The 21,270-nt window shown below is 39.3% G+C and overlaps 1 protein-coding gene across 1 annotated transcript; it reads left to right on the top strand.

Moving 5' to 3' along the window:
• Window positions 1–9,329: 9,329 nt before the first annotated feature.
• Window positions 9,330–18,740, top strand: LOC119866423 (circumsporozoite protein-like). Its single transcript, XM_038576798.1, has 3 exons — window positions 9,330–9,590; window positions 13,657–13,822; window positions 16,512–18,740. The coding sequence occupies exons 2-3, from the start codon at window positions 13,780–13,782 to the stop codon at window positions 16,988–16,990; spliced, it is 522 nt and encodes a 173-aa protein (XP_038432726.1). The 5' UTR covers window positions 9,330–9,590; window positions 13,657–13,779; the 3' UTR covers window positions 16,991–18,740.
• Window positions 18,741–21,270: the final 2,530 nt, after the last annotated feature.

The following is a 21,270-nucleotide window of genomic DNA, read 5'->3' on the forward strand; positions in this document are numbered from 1 at the left end:
GTGCGAGTCCTCCCCATCCTGCTGTGTGTGCAACCTCCTTCTCTCAGCTCCTCTGGCCTGGGTGACGTCATCAGAACTGGGGAAGAGAAATCTGGACACATGAGCCATTGAAGAAACCTGCTTCTTAGAATTCAGCTTTGAATTTAGTTTTAGTTCAGGGCTCCTGCCGCCCTGTGGATGTCTTGGGTAGTGAAACAGTCTGGGAAATTAAAAGGGGGACTGCTGTCCCTGTAATCTTCCTGAGAGTCCCCTTGTGAGCATCGGAGGACTGAGCACAGGCAGCCTTCCAGTGTGGTCTGTGAGGTGGGATGTCTGTAGAGCAGGGTCAGGGAATGAAATCCTTAAAGCATCCATCCTCCTCTGTACACCTGGCCCCTCCTCAGTTTAGACTCGAATGCTCAACCCTAAGGAATCTGAATGTCCAGGAGTCAACTCAGAAAGAGAATTTTAGGCCTCCTGACTTCCAGCTGAACACTCTTCCCACTTACACAATTGGATAGGAGAAGCTTAGAGCCGCAGTTAGCTGAGGGTTAGTTTTTCTTTACATATTATTTTATAGGCTGTACTTTATTCATCAGTTAATATATTTGCATTGTTGCTTTTTAATGAAATTCACTTCTAGTTGTTTCCTGGGTGTTGTCAATTTTCTTTCTATCCAAGCATTTGCTGACACTCTTCTGTGTGTGTGTGTGTGTGTGTGTCCGCGGGCGTGCGCCCGCCCGTGTATGTAAATTTTGGGTGATGGTCTAAGAGACTGTCCCAATCCGTTGGTGAGTATTTGCAAATTTTCACGTCTGTGGATTCCTTCTACTTTGTGAGATATCCCCCTCCCCATCTCCCATGCTATGCAAATCCTATTTCTTTAAGGCACATTTCAAGTTCTGCTACTTCTTTTGAGACTTTCAGGCCACAGTGGCTAGTGTTATCTCTTTTGGGGACTCATAGCTCTGGCTTATATGTTATTTTAATTGGATATTATTATGTCTTAGCTTCTCTGTGCCCTCTTTGAAAGCAAAGATCATGTATTCTTAATTGTGTTACTTGATTTCCCAATCTATACATGATCCATACACATTTCCCATTCCATTTTGCTTGTCCCTTCTTTTATTTCCCTTTTCTATCACATTTCCAGTTTTCAAAGCAAGCAGGAAAAATCCCCTCTGACCTATTTAAGATTACTGCCTCTTGTTCTACTGGTTTTGTGTCAGCAGGGTCCTCATTGGTGCACCTGCGTGTAGGGGGCAGAGGAGCAAGCCTGAGACAAAGGTAGAGAGCTTGACTTCTTCCATAATTTCCAATTCCCAGTAGTTTACCTATGAGTTAGGATCTGTGTTCAAGTGCTTTCTCTCATAAAGGGTTTCTTTTTTTTGCTTTTCTGCTGCAAATGATGGCATCACCTTAAATTAAATCCTCAGGTTGAGGTTGTGAGAACTAAATGTGACAAACATTTCTGAAGACTGAGTTGGGGCTATGAATTCACAGTGGAGATTCTTTCCCTCTCTCCCCTCATTTCCAAGGTTCAAATCTATAAGGCTGCTGTGCCTTTTTTTTCTGAGAAGAGTGGTTTGTTACTGCTTTAATGTTTGTTTCTTTGCAGTTCCCCTCAAAATGAGAAGGTAGCTTTTCTGTTCCAGGTGTCTGCGTATGTGTTAAGGGGTTCTTGTCCATGAATTATCCTCCAGCTTGAATAATGATTGTTCAATATTAGGAAACTTGAGTGAGTATTCAGTTTTTTGTCTGTTCTTTTTTCTCATGGGCTATTATCTGGTTGGACAGATATCCTTAAGGCAGATCGCAGTTTCTCCTACTGTGGATTGTTCCTTTTGCTTAATTCTGTTAAATCTCTAACATTCCCTTTGATTTTGGCCAGCTCGGGAATGCACTGAAAAAACTTTTTTGTATCATATCTAGAATTCCTAGCTGTTCGAATAGGGTTGGTTGCTTTCCATGTGCACAATGATGGCTCAAATCTCACAGAGCAAATCTATCCTGATTTTGGATTGAGACTTCACTAACTTAATAGAAAAATTCAGGAAGACTTAATATCTTTGCAATAACTTACTCTTGTCATTCTTAAACATGGTTTATCATTCCATTTCTGTACATCTTTGTTATGTCCTTCAGGAAGTTTTATGATCTTCTTTTAAAACCTTTACACTTTTAAGGTTTCATAATTGGTTTTTTGAAACTTTCATTTTTGCTTAGTTACTGCCCTTGAAACAGTGAACACTTACACAGTCAGTGTAAACTACTTTATGTGCCAGAAAGTAGTTTAAATCCTTTCGTAATCTTTTACCTGGCAAATCTGTTTATTACCTTGAAATTTCCTGTCATTGGATTTCTCTTGCATTTCTAGTAAGTGCAATTATATCACCTTTGTTATTTGACGCTTTCCTTGTTTTCTTTTTCAATATCTGCGCCTGTTTTTGTTTAATCATTTTTTAAAATTGCTGTCTTATTTGGTGCCTCCCTTTAAGGAAACTGTTTTTTTCTATGTGTTTCATTGGTCTTGGTTGTAAGCTTATCTTGCATTTGAGAATTCGCCTTTTCCTGAGTGTGGACACTTTTCAAATTCACTGTCACCTGCTTCCAATGTTGGAGTAGGGACACTTGGAATCTACCAACAAAGAATCTTCCTGTTATTCTTACTAGAATGTCCGTTTCCTTTTGAGTGTTGCCAGCCACCTGGAACTTATAATGACTCTGTGACTCAGTTTTGCAGACTGGCTTCTTCAGTCTGGAAGCAGTTGCTGAACCGTGGACTGCTTGACTCTGTGTGTGAGTGTGGGAGTGTGTGTGTGTGCGCAGGAGGCGTGGTATCAGGGCCAACCTGCCTGACTGCTTACATTCCTTCTCTATCCAGTCACCCCTCTGAATGTCCTTGGCTCCCTTTTCCTCTTTCTTTTCATTACTTATGAGTTAGAGAAGTCTTTATAAGTAATAGAAGTCACCCATATCTGCCATTTTATGTGGTGTCTTTGTACCAAATTTCCTTCCGCAATTCAATCCTGTCTGATTTCTATCCTTTAGACATAGGTAAACAGTATTGCTTTCCTGAGGACATTCTTTTCTCTGGTACAGTTACGAATTTATTCCTTAGGTTTTGTTCATTTTTCAAGACTTGCCATGAAGTGAATTTTGTTGTTTTTTCAGATTCTCTTACTAATACCCACCTACTAATTATTAATATCACTTATTAATTGTTTTCTCATTCCTAGTATTTGTTATTTGCTCAACTGTTAAGAAACCACACTAACAATAGCTAGGTGAAAGGATATTTGTATCCAGCAATCTCTGATGAGTACATAGATCAGGGAAATGCTGGACTGAGTAAAACTGAATAATTATCAGAGATCTTCCTATATAATTGACTTCATCTTCCACTTACTAAAAGTGCAATTTACAATTATTTCACCTATTTCCTTCCACAAGTAGATAATAATCAGTAGAACTTCAAGTTGAGAAAAATATGTCCAAGTATTACTTGGGATTTACATTATTGGTTCACAGCAGGGTAACACTCAATGCTCAACATAACACAGCTAGTAAAAGCACAAAATCTAACGCCAGACAGTCTGGGTACAAATTTCCCCTCAATTTACAGACAAGTTGCATCCCCTTAGAAAATGATTTAATTTCCCCACCTCCTAGTTTCTCACCTGCAAATATTATTAATTGGCATATTGTCCTCAAATTATTTTAGTGAAGATTAGACAGAAAGAAAATGAAACCATCCCAGGCACATAATATGTGCTGAATAAATCATCGTTGTCATTATCATTGTAGCTACTATTTTCAACTCACATCCAGAATCTTTTTTTTTTTTTAAGATTTTATTTATTTGAGAGAGAATGTAAGAGAGAGAGAGAGAGAGAGCACGCACTCTCCTCTCTGGGGGAGAGGCAGAGGGAGAGAGAGAAGCCAACTCCCCCTGAACAGGGAGTCCAATATGGGCTTCATCCTCAGGACCCTGGGATCATGATCTGAGCCGAAGGCAGCCACTTAACTGCCTGAGCCACTCAGACATCCACATTCAGCATCCTTTACTACCTTGTATCATTATATGTAAGACTAATTTATTTTGAGAGAGAGAGAGAGTGAAAGAGAGAGAGAGAGTGCACAGGTACACTGCAATTTAGGGAGGGCCAGAAGGAGAGGGAGAGAGGGAAACCTAAGCAGGCTCCATGCCCAGCACAGAGCTCACTGTGAGGCTCAATCCAGGACTCTGAGATCGTGACCTGAGCTGAAATCAAGATCAGACATTCAACTGGCTGAGCCACCAGGTACCCTAGATTAATTTTAAAGATCCTTTTGAATTAGGGATAAGATTAGAATGAAAAAAGGAGAACTCCCCAAAAGTACAAATATATACACAGTATATAAGTATCGTCTAACCATTTCCATGCTAGCTTAACCTAGATTCTAGACAATATAAAATAGGTCAGGGGAACAATGTTGAACAAGCTCCATCTCTCGTGAAGCTTACATATCAGAAAAGGAAGCAAATGATTAAAAAATATTATACTAGGAGCCCCTGCCTGGCTCATTTGGAAGAGCACACAACTCTTGAGCATCTGAATCTTGATTTCAGCTCGAGTCATGATATCAGGTTTGTGAGTTTAAGCCCCACGCTGCATGTAGAGGTTACTTACATATAAAATCTTAAAAAAAACAATTTTACTAAAACAAAATCATTAGAGTTATACTAAGGACTTTAGTGCATGAAATCATTTGACAATGTACTACTCAAAAGACTTAAACACTCAAGGTCAATTATAGCAACTACAATTTTACCTTACTAAATGCATCTCTGGAAAATAATTGCTTTTATGTTTCAAGATTTATTTATTTATTTGAGAGAAAGAGAGAGACAATGAATGAGGGGAAGGGCAGAGGGAGAGGAAGAGAGAGAATCCCACGCAGAATCCTCACTGAGCACACAGCCCAACATGGAGTTCCATCTCACAGCTCTGAGAACATGACTTTAGCTGAAATCAAGAGTCAGGTCCTCAACCCCTGATCCACCCAGGGGTCCTAAAAATTGCTTTTTAAACTGCAAACAAATGTCATAGCAGAATATCCATGGTTTCTACTAAAGAGTCAAAACAAAATTTTATCATTTTTATCGTTTACTATTCAAGAGAGGGAAACAAAGCATCTGACAGGCAAAAGGTCAGGTCCTTGGACACGTGTTCTCTATTGTGAAGAGGACAGGTCTTCTGTTTGTTTTTGTTGTTGAGAGGTTCTAGAGGGAGATGGCTGAGATGGAACAGATATGCATCAGTGGGTTCATGGACTACAAGTAGGTTGTTACCAAATGGCTGTGTCCTGAGTGGTTGTGTCCCTTCAAATTCCTATCTTGAAATACTTAACCCAAAGATGATGGAATTCGGAGGTGGGTCGTCTTAGAGTAAGGGCTCTTTTAAATTGGTCTTGGATAAATGGGGTGTTAAGCTAGGCCTGTGATTTCCGCCTCCTTCTATTTCTGTTTTACTTCTTACCCTTCTACTGTTTGGATGTTAACAGCACTACAATTTTCTAAAATAAAATACAAATAATTTTTAATTTAATTGTGTCAGGTTCAGGGCGATGCACCACAGCCTGTTGCTTAGTGTTTTCTTTCATATACATGACTTACGGGGGTTCTTGGTTGGCTTGGTCTCAAGAATATGTGACTCTTGATCTGGTGTGGTGAGTTTGAGCCCCACATTGGGTGTAGAGTTTACTTACTTACATACATACATACATACATACATAAACAAACTAACTAATTTAAAAAAAGTGAAATGGCTAGTCTGAATCTTCTCTTAAGAAAGCCATGGGCATTTATATAGGAATAGAAAGAAGTTTAACAAATCACAAATATCTTGGATATATCTTTGGACAACTCTGAGCTTCAGTCTCCTTACACATTAAATGGGAGAACATTTCACCAAGCTGTAGTGGTTTCTACAAAGCCTAAGTGATACAGCAGTGAGTAGCTGCTTAAGAAATACTAGTTTTCTTTCCTTTACTGTTTTCCAGTTTATCTTCTAATCAGGAACCCAACATAACCAGGGTAAGAGCTAAGATGCTTGTGGGTTTTGAAATTGGACTTCCTGAGTCCTACTAATCCTTAGCTGCCTGACCTTGCATAGATTTTAGTATTCTTATTTGCAAAAAGAGAAAAATAATAGTACATACCTATGATGATTTGGTAGAGATTGAATGAGATAAGCTTACAAATTCCTTAAGAGAGTACATGTCATATGTAAATGCTTACTAAATGTTGCTGTTTAAACAGCAAAGGAAATGAAAAGGTTCAGATAGATATTTGTATTAAGCTTCGATAACCATAGGAATTCACCTACAGGGCCACATCAATATAAGAATGCAGAATTTAAGGAAAGATGGTAGGGAAACTATGGTGTGGAATGGGTCCACGTTTCTAATAACTATTCTTCAGTTACCTGCTGGGGCTCCTTTTGTGTTGCTTTAAACATCCCAGCATGTTCATATGGTCACTGATCTCTGAAGCTCTCCAGTCACCCTTGCAGTTGCCTCTGTGACCTACCAGCTGCCCACCTCACCTCAATACTAGACTGCTCTGAACATACTTCTTGACCCTGATCAGCCTGTTTTCTAATTTCTACCCTTATTTTGCATAAAAAATAGAAACAGAAAGACAGTTGCCTGTGTAGGACCAAGGGGAGACCACCCAAGCGGAAAATCTTTGACATAAGGTTTATTTTTGAGTTAAAAAGCAATCAAAACCAGCAGATTATGGGAAAGCTCTTTACCTCCCTCCCCGTCAGCTGCCTAAGAAAAACTGAGATAGAGGACTTGCTCCAGAAAGAGAGCTACCAAAATTGAACTCTGTCCCTTTGAAGTCATAGACCCCTACTCCCTTCTTCTTAGTTCAGAATGCCATGTATACCTCATTTTGCCTGTCTTTGGAATTCTCTGAGTAGATTCTCCATATGTAGAAAATAAAATCTTATTTTCCCTTGTTAATCTGTCTCATGTTGACAGAAGACTTTACCTTGATTTGACCGTAATCTGTAAATTCTAACTGATTTACTTCTTCTTTACAGCATATCTTTTAATTCAGGCAAAAGGCTCTGTAGGCAAAGCATCCTATGATGAGAACAGAAACTATCCCCAGTCCTGATGCTAGTAAGACCCTGCATGAATGACCCCAAGGCAATGAAATAGCTGAGCTTTACTGCCCACATGCAGAACCACTGACCTTTGTTCCACATTTGCCTCATATCAACCAAGATGTAATTTCAGCACTTTGGGGACAATCATTAAGACATTAGCCTGTGTCTTCCCAGTGTTGGCGTCCTTGAAATAAATGCCTTTCTTGTTTCATCACCCCTCGTTTCTCTGCCTTTGGATTTTACTTTGGATTTTATCAGGGCAAGTCTCCAAACCTGATCTGCTTGGGACCCTTATGGCCAAGTGCTCCTGCAGCCTTAGGCTTCAGTTACAACATATATTTGATTCTTAGTTCAGTTAGAAGGAGCACTGAAGAGCAGAAGAAAGTCTTCTTCCTCAATAGCTGCAATGTTACTTCCTTTAGGAGATAGTTCTGACGCTTCTCTGCCAATGTCACCCCTACTCTCAACACACTTTATTTTTATTTATTTTTTATTTTTTATTTTTTTTCAACACACTTTCTTTATTGCCTTGGCTCACATCTTTGTTTCAAATTTCTCTATGACTTTCTTATCAACTCAATTCACCACCTACCCATCTCCACCCCACAGATACCTTATATATTATTAGATGCTCAGTAGTTGGGAGGTAATCTCTTTCATCCAGATGTTAAAACTAAAAGAAAGATTTCCTATGTCCTAAGAAATATCATGTCACTATCATCATCTTCCTCACCATTCATACTTACTGAACTTTTCAGGTAGGCCTGGATAAGCACTTCATATGTTCATATGTATCATCTCCCGCAATTCTCACAAAACATTATAAGCTAATTACTCCTATTTCTCTTTTATAGACAAATGAATGAGGCTTAGAGAGCTGCATTATTTTGCCCAGATTACAAAATAGTAAGTGATGAAGACAGATTTTGAAACCACACGTCTCCAGGGCACAAATGTTGCCCCTATATTCTGTTCCTTAGAACCAAAGAAGATTCCTTTTTTAGGTGTATTCTTCCAATCGGACATTTCCCTAGTGCATACGAAATAGGTTGGATTTGAGTAGTTTAGGGGTTTTTTTGTTTTGTTTTGTAATTTTCCATAGACAATTGACAAAATAGCAATTGCCATCCTTAGAAACTCTGTTCAGACTTCCAGCATGACATAAACATTTCTTCAGGGAGCATTTCATTCAGTTCTTTAGGTTTGTTGCTTTTTTTTTAAGATTTAGAAATATTTTTTTTTTAATTTTTTTTTTTAATTTTTATTTATTTATGATAGTCACACAGAGAGAGAGAGAGGCAGAGACATAGGCAGAGGGAGAAGCAGGCTCCATGCACCGGGAGCCCGACGTGGGACTCGATCCCGGGTCTCCAGGATCACGCCCTGGGCCAAAGGCAGGCGCCAAACCGCTGCGCCACCCAGGGATCCCGATTTAGAAATATTTTTAATTGGGATTGTTATGTTGACATTTGTTTCTCATTCCTCATCATCAGCTCTTTAGGTTTTAATGCTCGAATTCAAAGGGACAATAAATGGAGGAATCAAGTCCTAAGTTCGCGGAAATGATTGGACCTGATCTTTCATGTTCTTTGTGCAAGAAAGCCAACTTCTATTTAATTTTTTTAACTCTGTCAGTTCCTCCATGGAGGTTAGTTTGTTTTCACTTCCCTTCCAAGGTGCTCTGGAAAGGGCCATCCCCCACTACATGATTCTCTGGACCCTCTCTACAATGTCCACCTCCTCACTTGCAACATTTTTGCTAAGGGGATTTGATGTCATAAATTATCTTCACTTATTAATTCTCTATGAACTAAATTAATTCTAAAATAGATATTTTATAATAAGGTGGGTCTCTCCTTTGTCGACTCCTGACTTGGCACTACTTACTCATTCCTTTGGCTCTACTGAGAAATCAAAATGTTCCTCCTAAATCTTTCCCCTAAAAATAGTTTCTGTGTCATCAAGCAATTACATTTGCATTTTCTTAACCTTTCATTATTTGTCAGTCTTGTCACAATTAAGGAAGGCAGTGGAAGACCTGTTATCATTTGACCATTTAGTAATACAGAAGAACACAATGAGATTAGTGATAAATCCTATCGAGGAAATGTTCTGGTTGAAGCAACCCAATGAAAGACTGGAGGTTCTTCCTATGTAGCAGCAAACTCTTATTGCTCTTTAGGAACTCTAGAAGTGAAAAACTCCAAATTTCTCCAGAAGAAAGAAGAATATAACTGTAATTTAAAGAAAAGTACCTCCTCTTCCTCCTCTCCTTATTTTTCTTCTCCTTCTTCTTTTGTCCTGATCTTTCTTCTTCCTGTTCTTCTCGTTCTTCTTGTTCTTCTTGTTCTTGTACTTGGTCTTCTCCTCAATTCTTCTTCTTCTTTTCTTCTTTGTGATTCTGATGGCATTGAGCACAGCCCAGTAAAAGACAAATGAACAAGCTTGGTAAGTCTGATATGATAAAAAGTATGGTAAACTTTTGATGAGCAGACATTTTAGCAACTAGACTGTCTCTGTCATTATTTTTGCTTTCCTTTTCTGAGAGCAAACAGAGAATGTGAAGTGACAGAATTAGATTAACATCTCAGCCCCAATTCCAAAAGAACTATAATGAGGAATAATTTACTCAGCTGATAATTTGTTTAACCCTGATCTCACTTCATTTGTGTTCTTTAAGTCTCTGGATCCATCTATTAATTTTTTATAATGTTCACTATTCTAATCACTAGGACAGATTAACATTTCTAAACTTCCTCTTACTACCTTCTGAGAACTGTGCCCTATTATTTTAGTTCTCTACTATTGAAAGTTTGGGGATCAATTTGTTTTATTTCAAATAGTATTTCTCATGAGTAATTGGATTAATCAATCAAAAGACAAGGGTTCTTGTTGATATACTGGTCATTTGGTCAATAAAAATAAACTTTTGAAAACTTAAATAATTAATTTGATGAAATCATTGTTTGAAATATAATCTTAGAATCCAGGCATCTTCACTCTAAGAGCTTTAAGTTGAAGATGTATTTCCAGAGAGGATACAAAAGAAATATGGGATGTAGCTTATAGCCCTCAAGGAACAGATTATCTTCACTGGAGGGTAAGGCTTGACTATATTTAGTAGAGTAGTGTGTAAAGAAGTACTACGTTCAACATTTTACTGCAAGACTATCTGATAGAAATAAGTGACACGTATCTTATGGACCTGGAGTACTAAGGCAAGGATTAAGCTGTTAGAATAAAACAGAGATTAAGAGGGGCAAGGGGAAATGAGCAAAAATGGGGTCTATGTGCATGAGTGACTCTCCCATAGCTAGGCTTGCAACTATTATCCTATGTGTGTTATCAAAATAACTATGAAGAGAGAAATGATTGGAACAGAATGATAATAACTCTTGTATCTTATTTGAACCTCTTTATCCTTATGAATTCCATTATTTTAAAATGCGGTATTTCTTTTTAACATAGAAACTATAACACAATTAAAAGTTGGTTTACTTTATAAGGTAACCTCAGGTGTTGTTGCAAAATAACCAACTTACTTTTCAAATTATATGTGTAGGTCTCATCACACATTTTTTGATACTACTTTACCTCCTATTTTTGTACATTGTATTGTCTCTTTGGCCTATATTTTGTTTTCACATTATGTATTTCTCAAAAAAACCTTCAAATAGGAAGTCAAGTTAAGAACGAAATAGACCATGAAAATTCTTGAAAATCCAATGCATCATACATAAAGCAGATAGTACAGAGCAGTTCAAACAATGACCACAGAGTGGCATTCTAGCATCATGCACGATGCAAGAGTCACACCTAGATGCATCATTGAGGTAGAATGAAAACTAGCTCCAAATGTGACAGGATTTTCCCTCTAAGGAAGTCACCTGAGACACCAGGGTCTAAGCTTTATATTTGGCTGTGCAATTAGATTTTCCCTGACTCATATCTAATTATATTCTTCCCTTGGCAACTGCCTTTTTTCCCTATTCAAACCTCCTTAATCCTCAGGCTAGCTGGGAATCAGCTCACTATTTAACTTCTTGAACAATTCTCATTCATTTCTAGAATCAACTCTGTCACTACTCCCCAACCAGTAGCAGTCCGGTTTCCAGTGCCAGCTCTCTACTAAGACTAGCTTTCAGTGAGCCTCAAAATGAGTTTGTATTTGACACTGTTGTTCATCGACTTCTTTTGGAAACTTTTTTCTATTCTGGTGTGGTGACATTACTGTTTTCTAAGTTTATCCTTGCTATTTGGTTGTTTCTAATTAATCTGTTTTACTAGCTCTTCCTCAGGCCCTTCCTGATACAGTTGATTCCTATGGAATCATTCCTAGGCTCAGGAGATGAGGCCACTGAAAGAGAGTTTGTTAGACTCACAAATACCAAGAGCAAGAGGTACCTCTTGCCAGTGGATGGCCACGTGGAGAAGCACTGAAGTGGGTCAGGGGCCAGAGGGGAAGGGCACCGTGGGCAAGAATCTGAGTGTGGTTAAAGTGGGAAGAAATAGGGATCCCTAGGTGGCGCAGCGGTTTGGCGCCTGCCTTTGGCCTAGAGCGCGATCCTGGACACCCGGGATCGAATCCCACATCGGGCTCTCGGTGCATGGAGCCTGCTTCTCCCTCTGCTTGTGTCTCTGCTTCTCTCTCTCTCTCTCTCTCTCTCTGTGACTATCATAAATAAATAAAAATTAAAAAATAAAAATAAAAAATAAAGTGGGAAGAAATAAAGGTAAGCAGGTTTAGGAGAGGCTAGTGTGAATGATTTCAGCTGGCTCTGGCACCTAAGGTCTGTCCCTAATTGTTGGGTACCTGGCCTTGGGGTGATTAGGTCAGGTGAATACTAGTCCTGAATGTGAGGGTCCAATAAAGGAAAAGATGGCAGGTAGGGGCTCTCTGTTGGTTTACATTGAATAGTGTGTTCAGTGGGTGAATTATTTACTCTCTAGAGATTTACTGACCCTGGCAGGTACAGTCCCTCCAGGGCCAGCAAACCTACAGATGTCAAAGCACCAGAACACAGAAAATAAGACATTTGCTATTTATATACCCTTCCATTTTATTTCCCTGTGCAAGCTTCTGAAGGGTTGCATAAGAGAAAATGGATTAAAGCTCTTCTATGTTGATCATGTTAATGGATGCCCTAATATAGACTTTGAAATTTTATCTGTAAGATTATTTACCAAGGGAGTTGCATGGTCTCCAACTATTTGAAAATATTTGAAAATGCTTGAAAATTTGTGAAAAAGATTGAATCTGGAGGTTGCTTAAAATGGGACCTCACTTTCAAAGCAACAGGATGAAATGTGATCTCTCAAAGTGCTAGAGTTTCGCTTGCTCTGTGTTTCCTCATGTTCTTCTCAATAAAACAGGAAAGAAGGTCATAGAGTAAACCAAGTGCTTTTGGCAAGGGAGCAGATTCATTTTGGCCAATGGAGTCAACTGATCTTTCTAGACGTATGGCATTCAAAATACAGATAGCTTGACATACAAAGTTCTTGTCTGATTCCAATGGATGAGTTAGAAATCCTTAAAATTTACTTTGTCTCTGAGGTATTGGTGGTTGTAGTGGATGGTGGAGAGAGCCTTGAATGTCAGATAGACGTATTCGCACACACGTTCGATGGTAGATAGTGTTTAACTTTTTTTCTATGTTCAGATCTCTTTTTCATTTAATTCTTTCATGTCTGCTACCTTTGGCACAATGGTCCTAAGAAGGACTCCCCATTTCCTCTGAAACACTATCCCTTTCAACATAGGATTTATCTGCAGCTTCTTTTTTTTTTTTAATTTTTATTTATTTATGATAGTTACAGAGAGAGAGAGAGAGGCAGAGACACAGGCAGAGGGAGAAGCAGGCTCCATGCACTGGGAGCCCGATGTGGGATTCGAATCCTGGGTCTCCAGAATCGCAACCTGGGCCAAAGGCAGGCGCCAAACCGCTGCGCCACCCAGGGATCCCTATCTGCAGCTTCTTGGGGCTGCTTCAGGGAATGAAGAGCTACAGGAATGAGCAGAGCAGGAAGCTTGTATATCTTAGACAAATAAACCATACATTTGCAAGGAATCTGTAAGACAGAGGAGTGTGGGATACAATACATAAGGGGTGAAGAAGTGACTAGGAAGATAAAAACTACTCGAACACTGTTTATATAGACCACTCAGGCCCAAATTCCCTGTCTTTGATGAGAAGAATGTCTTCTTTCCTTCCAGTCCAGGGAGCATATCTTTCACATCTTACAAAGCAAACATTGATTTTCAGAAAGAATACAGTCTGAATTTATATGGAAGGAGGGAATGTTTTTATCCCCACTTAGCCAGGTACTTTGCTAAGAGTGATCAGAAAATTCTTGTTACTTCTTGAATTTATGGCCAAAGAAAGGAGAAGACTTTTTGCCTCTGTTAATATTTTGCAGTTTGTTGGACACAAAGGATTGTACTACTTTGAGTCTCCAACTTTTAACAAACCCATGTCTGAGCACAGCTAATGATAAATTAATTTACTTTGTCCAGGAGTGTGTCTGAGTTTCCTGCAGCATCAGGAGAGGGAGAGAGAGACACCATGATTCCTACCAAGATGCTACTGCTCTTGCCGTCAATGGCTTTGCTGGCCTTGGGGTCTGCTCAGGGACATCGATGACGGTAAATTGGGGAGATAGAAGATCATGCAAGCATGCAGGTAAGATTCATAGAAAAGAGTAAGGTTGAATTGAGCTATCTCAGAGTTCAAGTGCTTGATACTCCAAGAATAGGTTCATCAAAGAGGAGAAAACTTTAGTTTCTATTTTCCACTGCCTGCAAATATCTCTCTGAAATCAGAGGCCTAAATGTCAAGTCAATATCTTCTTGGATTGAACTTTGCTATTTTTGGAAGCATGAATTTTCACTTATTCACTCTATTTGTGTGAAAATAATCATCTAAGTTGATTGAATATTCTAAAATTCATCTAGATTCTCACTTCCTTGTCATCAAACACAGGCCTATATACAAATATTATGAATTTGTATTACATTTTCTTTATCTCACAAAATTTAGAAAGTATTTAGGTCCTATTAATTCTCTCCATTGTATTATCTTTTTTTTTTTTAATACTTCTATGTCTGGTTAGGGAAACTTGTGGCAGGCATGCATATATAGGAAATCCAGAAAGTCCTAGAAATGGGTACTTTCAGGCAATGTTGGAGAAATGTACATAATAAACCAGAAAGGTTAATTCTTTGTGGATCTGTGGCTCTTTTTAACAGAAAAGATGGATGGCATATGTTGAAGGTACCAAATATTCAGATATAAAGTCAAAATCCAGATGAGTATTTCGATGGCTACAAATAGCCAGATATTAGGACTCTTATCAGACAAATGATGAAAAATTGAAAAAAAAAATGATACTTTCTTATTAAATGTTTTGTCATTGTATAGAAAGAGCCTAATTCGAAAACTTGGAATCTTAAAGACATGAAATGCCTGTGGAATCCTTGAGTTTTAAAGCTGTTACCATCCGCTGAGACAAGGTTGTTCCTCAAAATACTAAAATGGTAGTTACTGACTTTTCTGAAAGGCATAGATAGATACTTTAAGAAGGATCTATAAAAGGTTATTAAGAAGTTATTTTGATAACATTATTTGAGATTCACTCTCTATGTTCAAGATTATCTTGCACATAACAATGATCACAGTCAAAAATGGGGCAAAAGAAGGTATTACAGAGCTCAGAACAGGGGAGAAGAGAGGAGAGGCATACTGGGTATGCCAGGTGGTCTGGACCGTGGAGTGGGAAGGCCCAGGGGAAAGCAGAGTGAAATGCAAGGCTAAATCTCTCCACATACTATTTGGGATAATCTAGAAACACTGAATAATCAGTAAGGTTGAAGTGAATCTAGGAAGATAGAGCTGGACATGTGGGTTAGTTTCATCATGTGAAGGGTGTTACAAATGGCAAAGTGAATTTGTTATTTAATCTATGAGCAACAGAGAGATTTTTGAAAAACAATGTGAGGCATGAATTTCTTTGTTAATCTGTCAACAATAAGGAGTAAGTGGCCTGAGAACTCAGGCTGTGTCTTTTCTGCTTGGTCTAGCAAAAGGTGAAATTATACTACTTGGGCATTCAATAAAGTCTGCATAGAAACCTGAGGAGAATGATAATAAGAGTGACAGCTGGGCAGCCCAGGTGGCTCAGCTGTTTAGCGCCGCCTTCAGCCCAGGGCATGATCCTGGAGACTCGGGATTGAGTCCCGCGTTGGATTCCCTGCATGGAGCCTGCTTCTCCCTCTGCCTGTGTCTCTGCCTCTCTCTCTCTCTCCCTCTCTCTCTCTCTGTGCGTGTCCCATGAATAAAAAAAGAGTAACAGCTAGGAGAATACAAAGAAATGGTTGAAAGAAGATGCAACAGATGGTAAGGGATTACTCTAAAATACTATTTAAAATTGTAGAACAGGCTGGCTGGCTCAGTTGGTAGAGCAAGTGACTCTTGATCTCAGAGTTGGGAGTTTGAGATCTGCACAGGGTTGTAGAGATTTCTAAAGAAAGAAAGAGAGAGAGATGGAGAGGGCTTGTGCTCCATTATACATACCAGAAATGTGCAAAAGGAAATACTAGAGGGTATACTGTACTGACACCTTTTTTGCCACAGATTTCACAATTTGTAGAAGGTGACAGATGATAGGGCAGGAAAGGTATTCTAGGATTGTTGGACCATTGTGAGGGCAAGGGATCTGATCATTTCTCCTCATTCAAAGGATCATGTCAGGGATCCCTGGGTGGCGCAGCGGTTTGGCGCCTGCCTTTGGCCCAGGGCGTGATCCTGGAGACCCGGGATCGAATCCCATGTCGGGCTCCCAGTGCATGGAGCCTGCTTCTCCCTCTGCCTATGTCTCTGCCTCTCTCTCTTTCTCTCTCTGTGACTATCATGGATAAATAAAAATTAATAAAAAAAAAAAAAAAAACAAAAAAACAAAGGATCATGTCAAAATATCATACACAGGTATAGGTAGACACAGTGAACCTGAGGGGTGATTTTCCTCAGATATCAGAGATATCTGATGATTATAGATGATTTGATGTCTATCACAGCAAGTTTAGAATGGATGGCAATAGAGAAGAAGCAGAAGCTTTTAAGAGGCAAAATCAATGGCGAGTGGACAAAGAAGACCTGCTAAGCCAAGTACATGCACTGTCACAAAGCAGGGATCTCTCTGCCTCTTCTCTTCTGGGATCTAGGCCCAGGTCACTACCTAGTACCACAGAAACCAGTAATATCTTATTTCTAACTCCATTTAGGGTATTGTACTTTCATGCTTTTTCGTTGAAGTTTGTAGCTAAACTTTATTTTCACTTGTTCCTTAAGGATCTGTGCTTTCCTGCCTATGTAGATGATGAATTGTTGAAAGAAAACCCCACGGAATCACAAGTGAAACCTCAAGAAGAAAATGGAGATCAGAATGGCAAGGCGAGCAAAGATGAAGACAAACACAATGGACAACAGAAGAAGCCTCATGACCATGGTGTCCAGGGAGACCAGGCCACTCTATTTAACATAAGTGGCCCACATCACCCACATTGCCCACATTGTCCTGGAGGCCAACAAGGTCCTCAGAGACCAGGTTGCCAAGGTGGTCCAGGTGGCCCACAGGGTCCAGCAGTCCAACAAGGCCCAGGTGGCCAACAACGTCCAGGAGTCCAAGGTGGTCCAGTTGGCCCACAGCGTCCAGCATGCCAACAGGGCCCAGTTGGCCTACATCATCCAGGGACTCAAGGTCATCCAGATGGTCCACAGAGTCTAGCAGGGCAACAGAGCTCAGGTGGCCAAGGTGGTCTAGTTGGCCAGCATGGCTACCGTGGTGTCCAGTGACAAGGAAACCAAGTAAAGAGGACCTCCTATGATTTACTAGGTATTAATTCTATTCATCTCAATAATGTGTGGGAATAATGTGTGGGAATGCACACTGGCACAGCCACTATAAAAAACAGCATGGCGGTTCCTCAGAAAATTACAAATACAACTACAATGCAATCCAGCACTTCCCTTTTGGGTATTTATCCAAAGAAAATGAAAACACTATTTTGCAAAGATACCTACACCCTAATGTTCACTGCATCGTTATTTACAAAGCCTAGCTATGGAAGGAGCTATCCTCATGGCCATGGATAGAGGAATGGACAAAGAAGACGTGGTGTGTATAGACAATGGAGTATTATATAACACTAAAGAAGAAGGAAATCTTGACATTTGAGACAACACAGATGGATCTAGAGAGTACAATGCTGACTGAAATAAGTCAATCAGAGACAGGTAAATACCATATGATTTCAAAAGTATGTGAAATCCAAAAACCAAAATAAATGAGCCAACAAAACAAAACAGACCTAGTTATCCAGTGCCTGCCAGAAGGCAGGGGATGGAAGGATAGTCAAATAGGATTCAAAGCAATTGAAAATGTACAAGAGTATATTTAAAAAATATAAGGTACAAGGATACAAGATATACGTATACATAAGATATACAAGATATACACATACAAGAACATAGGAAAGCAGTTAATAATATGCAACCATTTTGTTTGCTGTAGATGGTAGCTCAATTTTTCTTGGTGAACCTTCACAATGTATAGAAATGCTGAATCACTATGGTGTACACTTGAAACTAATGTAATAATGTAGGTCAAGTACGCTTCTATCCGGGACCCTAAGATCCTGACCTGACACTTAACCAACTGAACCACAAAAGCACTCCTATAAAACTTATTCTTAATCTTCCTTTGAATATACAGTTAATACAAAAAGAAAGTCCTTTCAATTTTCAAAAAATAGCTTTTCCCTCCATAACCAAACAGGTTTAGGCCTGTATTAAATGAGAAATCAAAATGCCCTTTTATCAAAGTCAAAGAATGTTTATAATGATATTCAACAATCCAAAATTTTCTACTGAAACGTCACTCCTTCCCATCAAAAATCAAAGGCAAGTTCATTCATAAGGGGCTGGGAGACTATTTATTATGCAATAAGACTATGTGCCTGCACACTTTGAGACCCAACCACAATATTCTCTCACCTTCTCTCCTTCAACCACATCAAACTCTACAGTTTCTCCATCTCCTACACTGCACAGGCATTTCCGTGGGTTATTCTTGATGGCAGTCTGTCAACAGAACAGAAAGTTTTAAATGAAGCAACATCAATAGTGGCCATAGATTTTATCGCTGCAGTTTATTGCCTGTATTATTACTTTTTTACATTATCATTCTCCCACTAACCTGGATCTCCAAAACAATAACAAAATAAACAAAAAACACTGTAAATCTGTGTTCCACATCATTTTCTTGATTCACACTACCTTTGATAATTCTCCTTCATAGGCAGATTAAACAGAATTTTGGTTACTTGATACTTCTGTTACAGCCTGATGATGATATTGGATACTATTAGTTCCTTCAAATGATTCCGCATCTAAGATTCTGACTGTACCTCTATCACTGGTGGGGCAGGGGCAATGCCTTGATGAAATCTTGCATAAACACACAAATACACCTTTCAGGTAGAGAGGTTTCTATAGACCAGAGAAACTGCTAACCTCAAAAAGAATTGTAACCTATGTGGAGGAGAGGAGGGATGATGAAGAATGGAGAAAAGGAATTTAAAAATGCCAGTGGGATAAATATTTCTGATGGGAATACACAAAATTACCTCAGAAATGAAACACTAGGGCAGCCTGGATGGCTCAGTGGTTTAGCACCACCTTCATCCCAGGGTGTGATCCTAGAGACCTGGGATCGGGTCTCTAAAATAAATAAATAAATAAATAAATAAATAAATAAATAAATAAACCGGGATCGAGTCCCACGTCGGGCTCCCTGCTTGGAGCCTGCTTCTTCCTCTCTCTCTCTCTCTCTCTCTCTCTCTCATAAATAAATAAATAAATAAATAAATAAATAAATAAATAAAATATATTTTTTATAGAAATCATTCTTGAAAAGAAAAAAAGAAGTGAAACACTACTGATAATCATAATGTGGCCTCTTCCATCCTGCCCTCCATTTTAAAGATAAGTTAATACGAGGGTGGTAAGTGATTTACCTGGAGACCTAAAGGCTTCAATCATTGAGTAGCATCTCAAAAAAATAAGCTAATAATGACAGGAGATTTCCACCCTATACAATACTGCGGTCTCAATCAAGTGTTAAAGGAGTCAAAGTTTTGAGGATCTACCTCCCGGAGTCAGTAGAGAACTTTACAGAATATTTTATGTGACTTTTGGGACAGAAAGATCAAAGTTACTCTTATAATTTGCAGTCTTTTTTTTTTTTTATTTGCAGTCTTATTTCAGGAGCTATGTACAATATACCTACAAGGAATTAGAGGAGGGATGAAACAAAATTTCAAAGCAGACACTAAAATTTAAGCACTCAGAAGGCCGGGGAGGTGCTCGCCTACCTACCTGGCAAACAGTCTGTTTGCTCTCACACCCTTCAGTGGTAAGAGGAAGAAATAATGGAACAGAAACCTCAGAGCGTGACTCAGCACATCCTACCCTGGCTCCTTTAACTGCTCTTCCTCTCTCCTGGCCCCTAATCCACCTTCAACAAACTAATATCTCTGCTCTTATCTGCTCTATCCAACAAAGGTGTCACCAATGAGAATTCATCTGAGGTATTCACTCTAGAAGCTTCTCCTACTGTAAAATGTCGGTCTCCCTAGACTGAAATTCTACCAAATAGAAGTTTATACACTTCAGATAGGGAAGTTTTTGTAGAAAGGTTCATAGTCTCTGCCAACTTCAGTTGATGGCAGTGGCTACCTGGACCAACTTGCTAGGAAGGAATCTGAGATGGCTGAGCTCAGCATGAAGGAGGAGAACCCTGCTGGTCAGTGATGTCAAGAACAGTGGGAATAGGGCCTAGTGGGGGCATTTCTGAGTAGATCTGACTTTCTAGGCGAATCAGTTGCACCCCTAGGCATCTATTTTATTCACGTGCTGTCACATCTCCATGCACTTTACAAATCCGTTCATCTGTCTACAATCCACTTTCCCCTTCTGCACTTCTGAGAGTTTTCATTATTCCTTCAAGACTGAGCTCAAACTTTTCTATCTTTATGAAGTGTCTCCTACCTTCTCCAAGGATCTTCCAAGATGAGCATGTTGTGTGCCTCTGGAAATCTGATTCTTGGTCTCCCTCACCATACAGACTCTGCAGCAGCAGCAGAGTGACTAACTAGAGGCAAGAATCAAATGTGAGATGAGTAAATAAATGATTAGTCTCAAGAAAAGTCATAATCTAGGGGTGCCTGGGTGCCTCAGTTGGTGACGCCTATGTCCTCTGTTCAGGTTAGGATCTGCTGGAACTTTGACCAAGATATTGTCCTATGAGATCTCGGGATTCTGTTCTCTTGTTTGCAAAATGGGAAGGATGGTTACAATGACGATGACCATACTGGAGGGGATTTCATGAGTACGACACATGCTAACATGCCAATGGGCTCCCACCCACATAGTAGGACTCTCTACATGTTGGCCTGTGAGATCAGGTTTAAGATCATGTATAAGGTCTGATATCTGAACATGTTACCTGATACCCTACCTGTGAATGGGTCCTATACGTCTGATATCTGAACATGTTACCTGATAGTCTTCTCAACAGTCACTTTCCTGATGAAATCCAGTACACAGGATTTCATATTTGGTAAGTGGCAGTGTAGGCTATAACTGTGGTTGGCCTGACAATAAATTTGGTAACGATTCCATTATACCAGTATCCTTCACAGACACATGACAATCTGGCCACATAGAGCTTGGCTTTTCATTTTCATTTTAGAAAACACATCCTTTTATTCTTTAAATTTGAATGAAATACTGTTATTTTTACTCCAAGTGCCTCAAGATGACAGACAATGAAGAAATATACAGGAGTGACTGGGTGGCTCAGTTGATTAGGCATCTGCCTTTGGCTCAGGTCATGATCCTGGCTTTTTGGAATGGAGCCTTGAGTTGGGCTCCTTGCTCCGGGGGGAGTCTGCTTCTCTCTCTACCTCTACCATTCCCCCCGTCATGTTGACTTTCTCTCTCTCACTCTCTCATAAATAAATAAATAAATAAATAAATAAATAAATAAATAAAAAAAATCTTAAATAAAATCA

This window comes from Canis lupus, chromosome 27, assembly GCF_011100685.1.
Source record: "Canis lupus familiaris isolate Mischka breed German Shepherd chromosome 27, alternate assembly UU_Cfam_GSD_1.0, whole genome shotgun sequence".
Taxonomy (NCBI): Eukaryota; Metazoa; Chordata; class Mammalia; order Carnivora; family Canidae; genus Canis; species Canis lupus.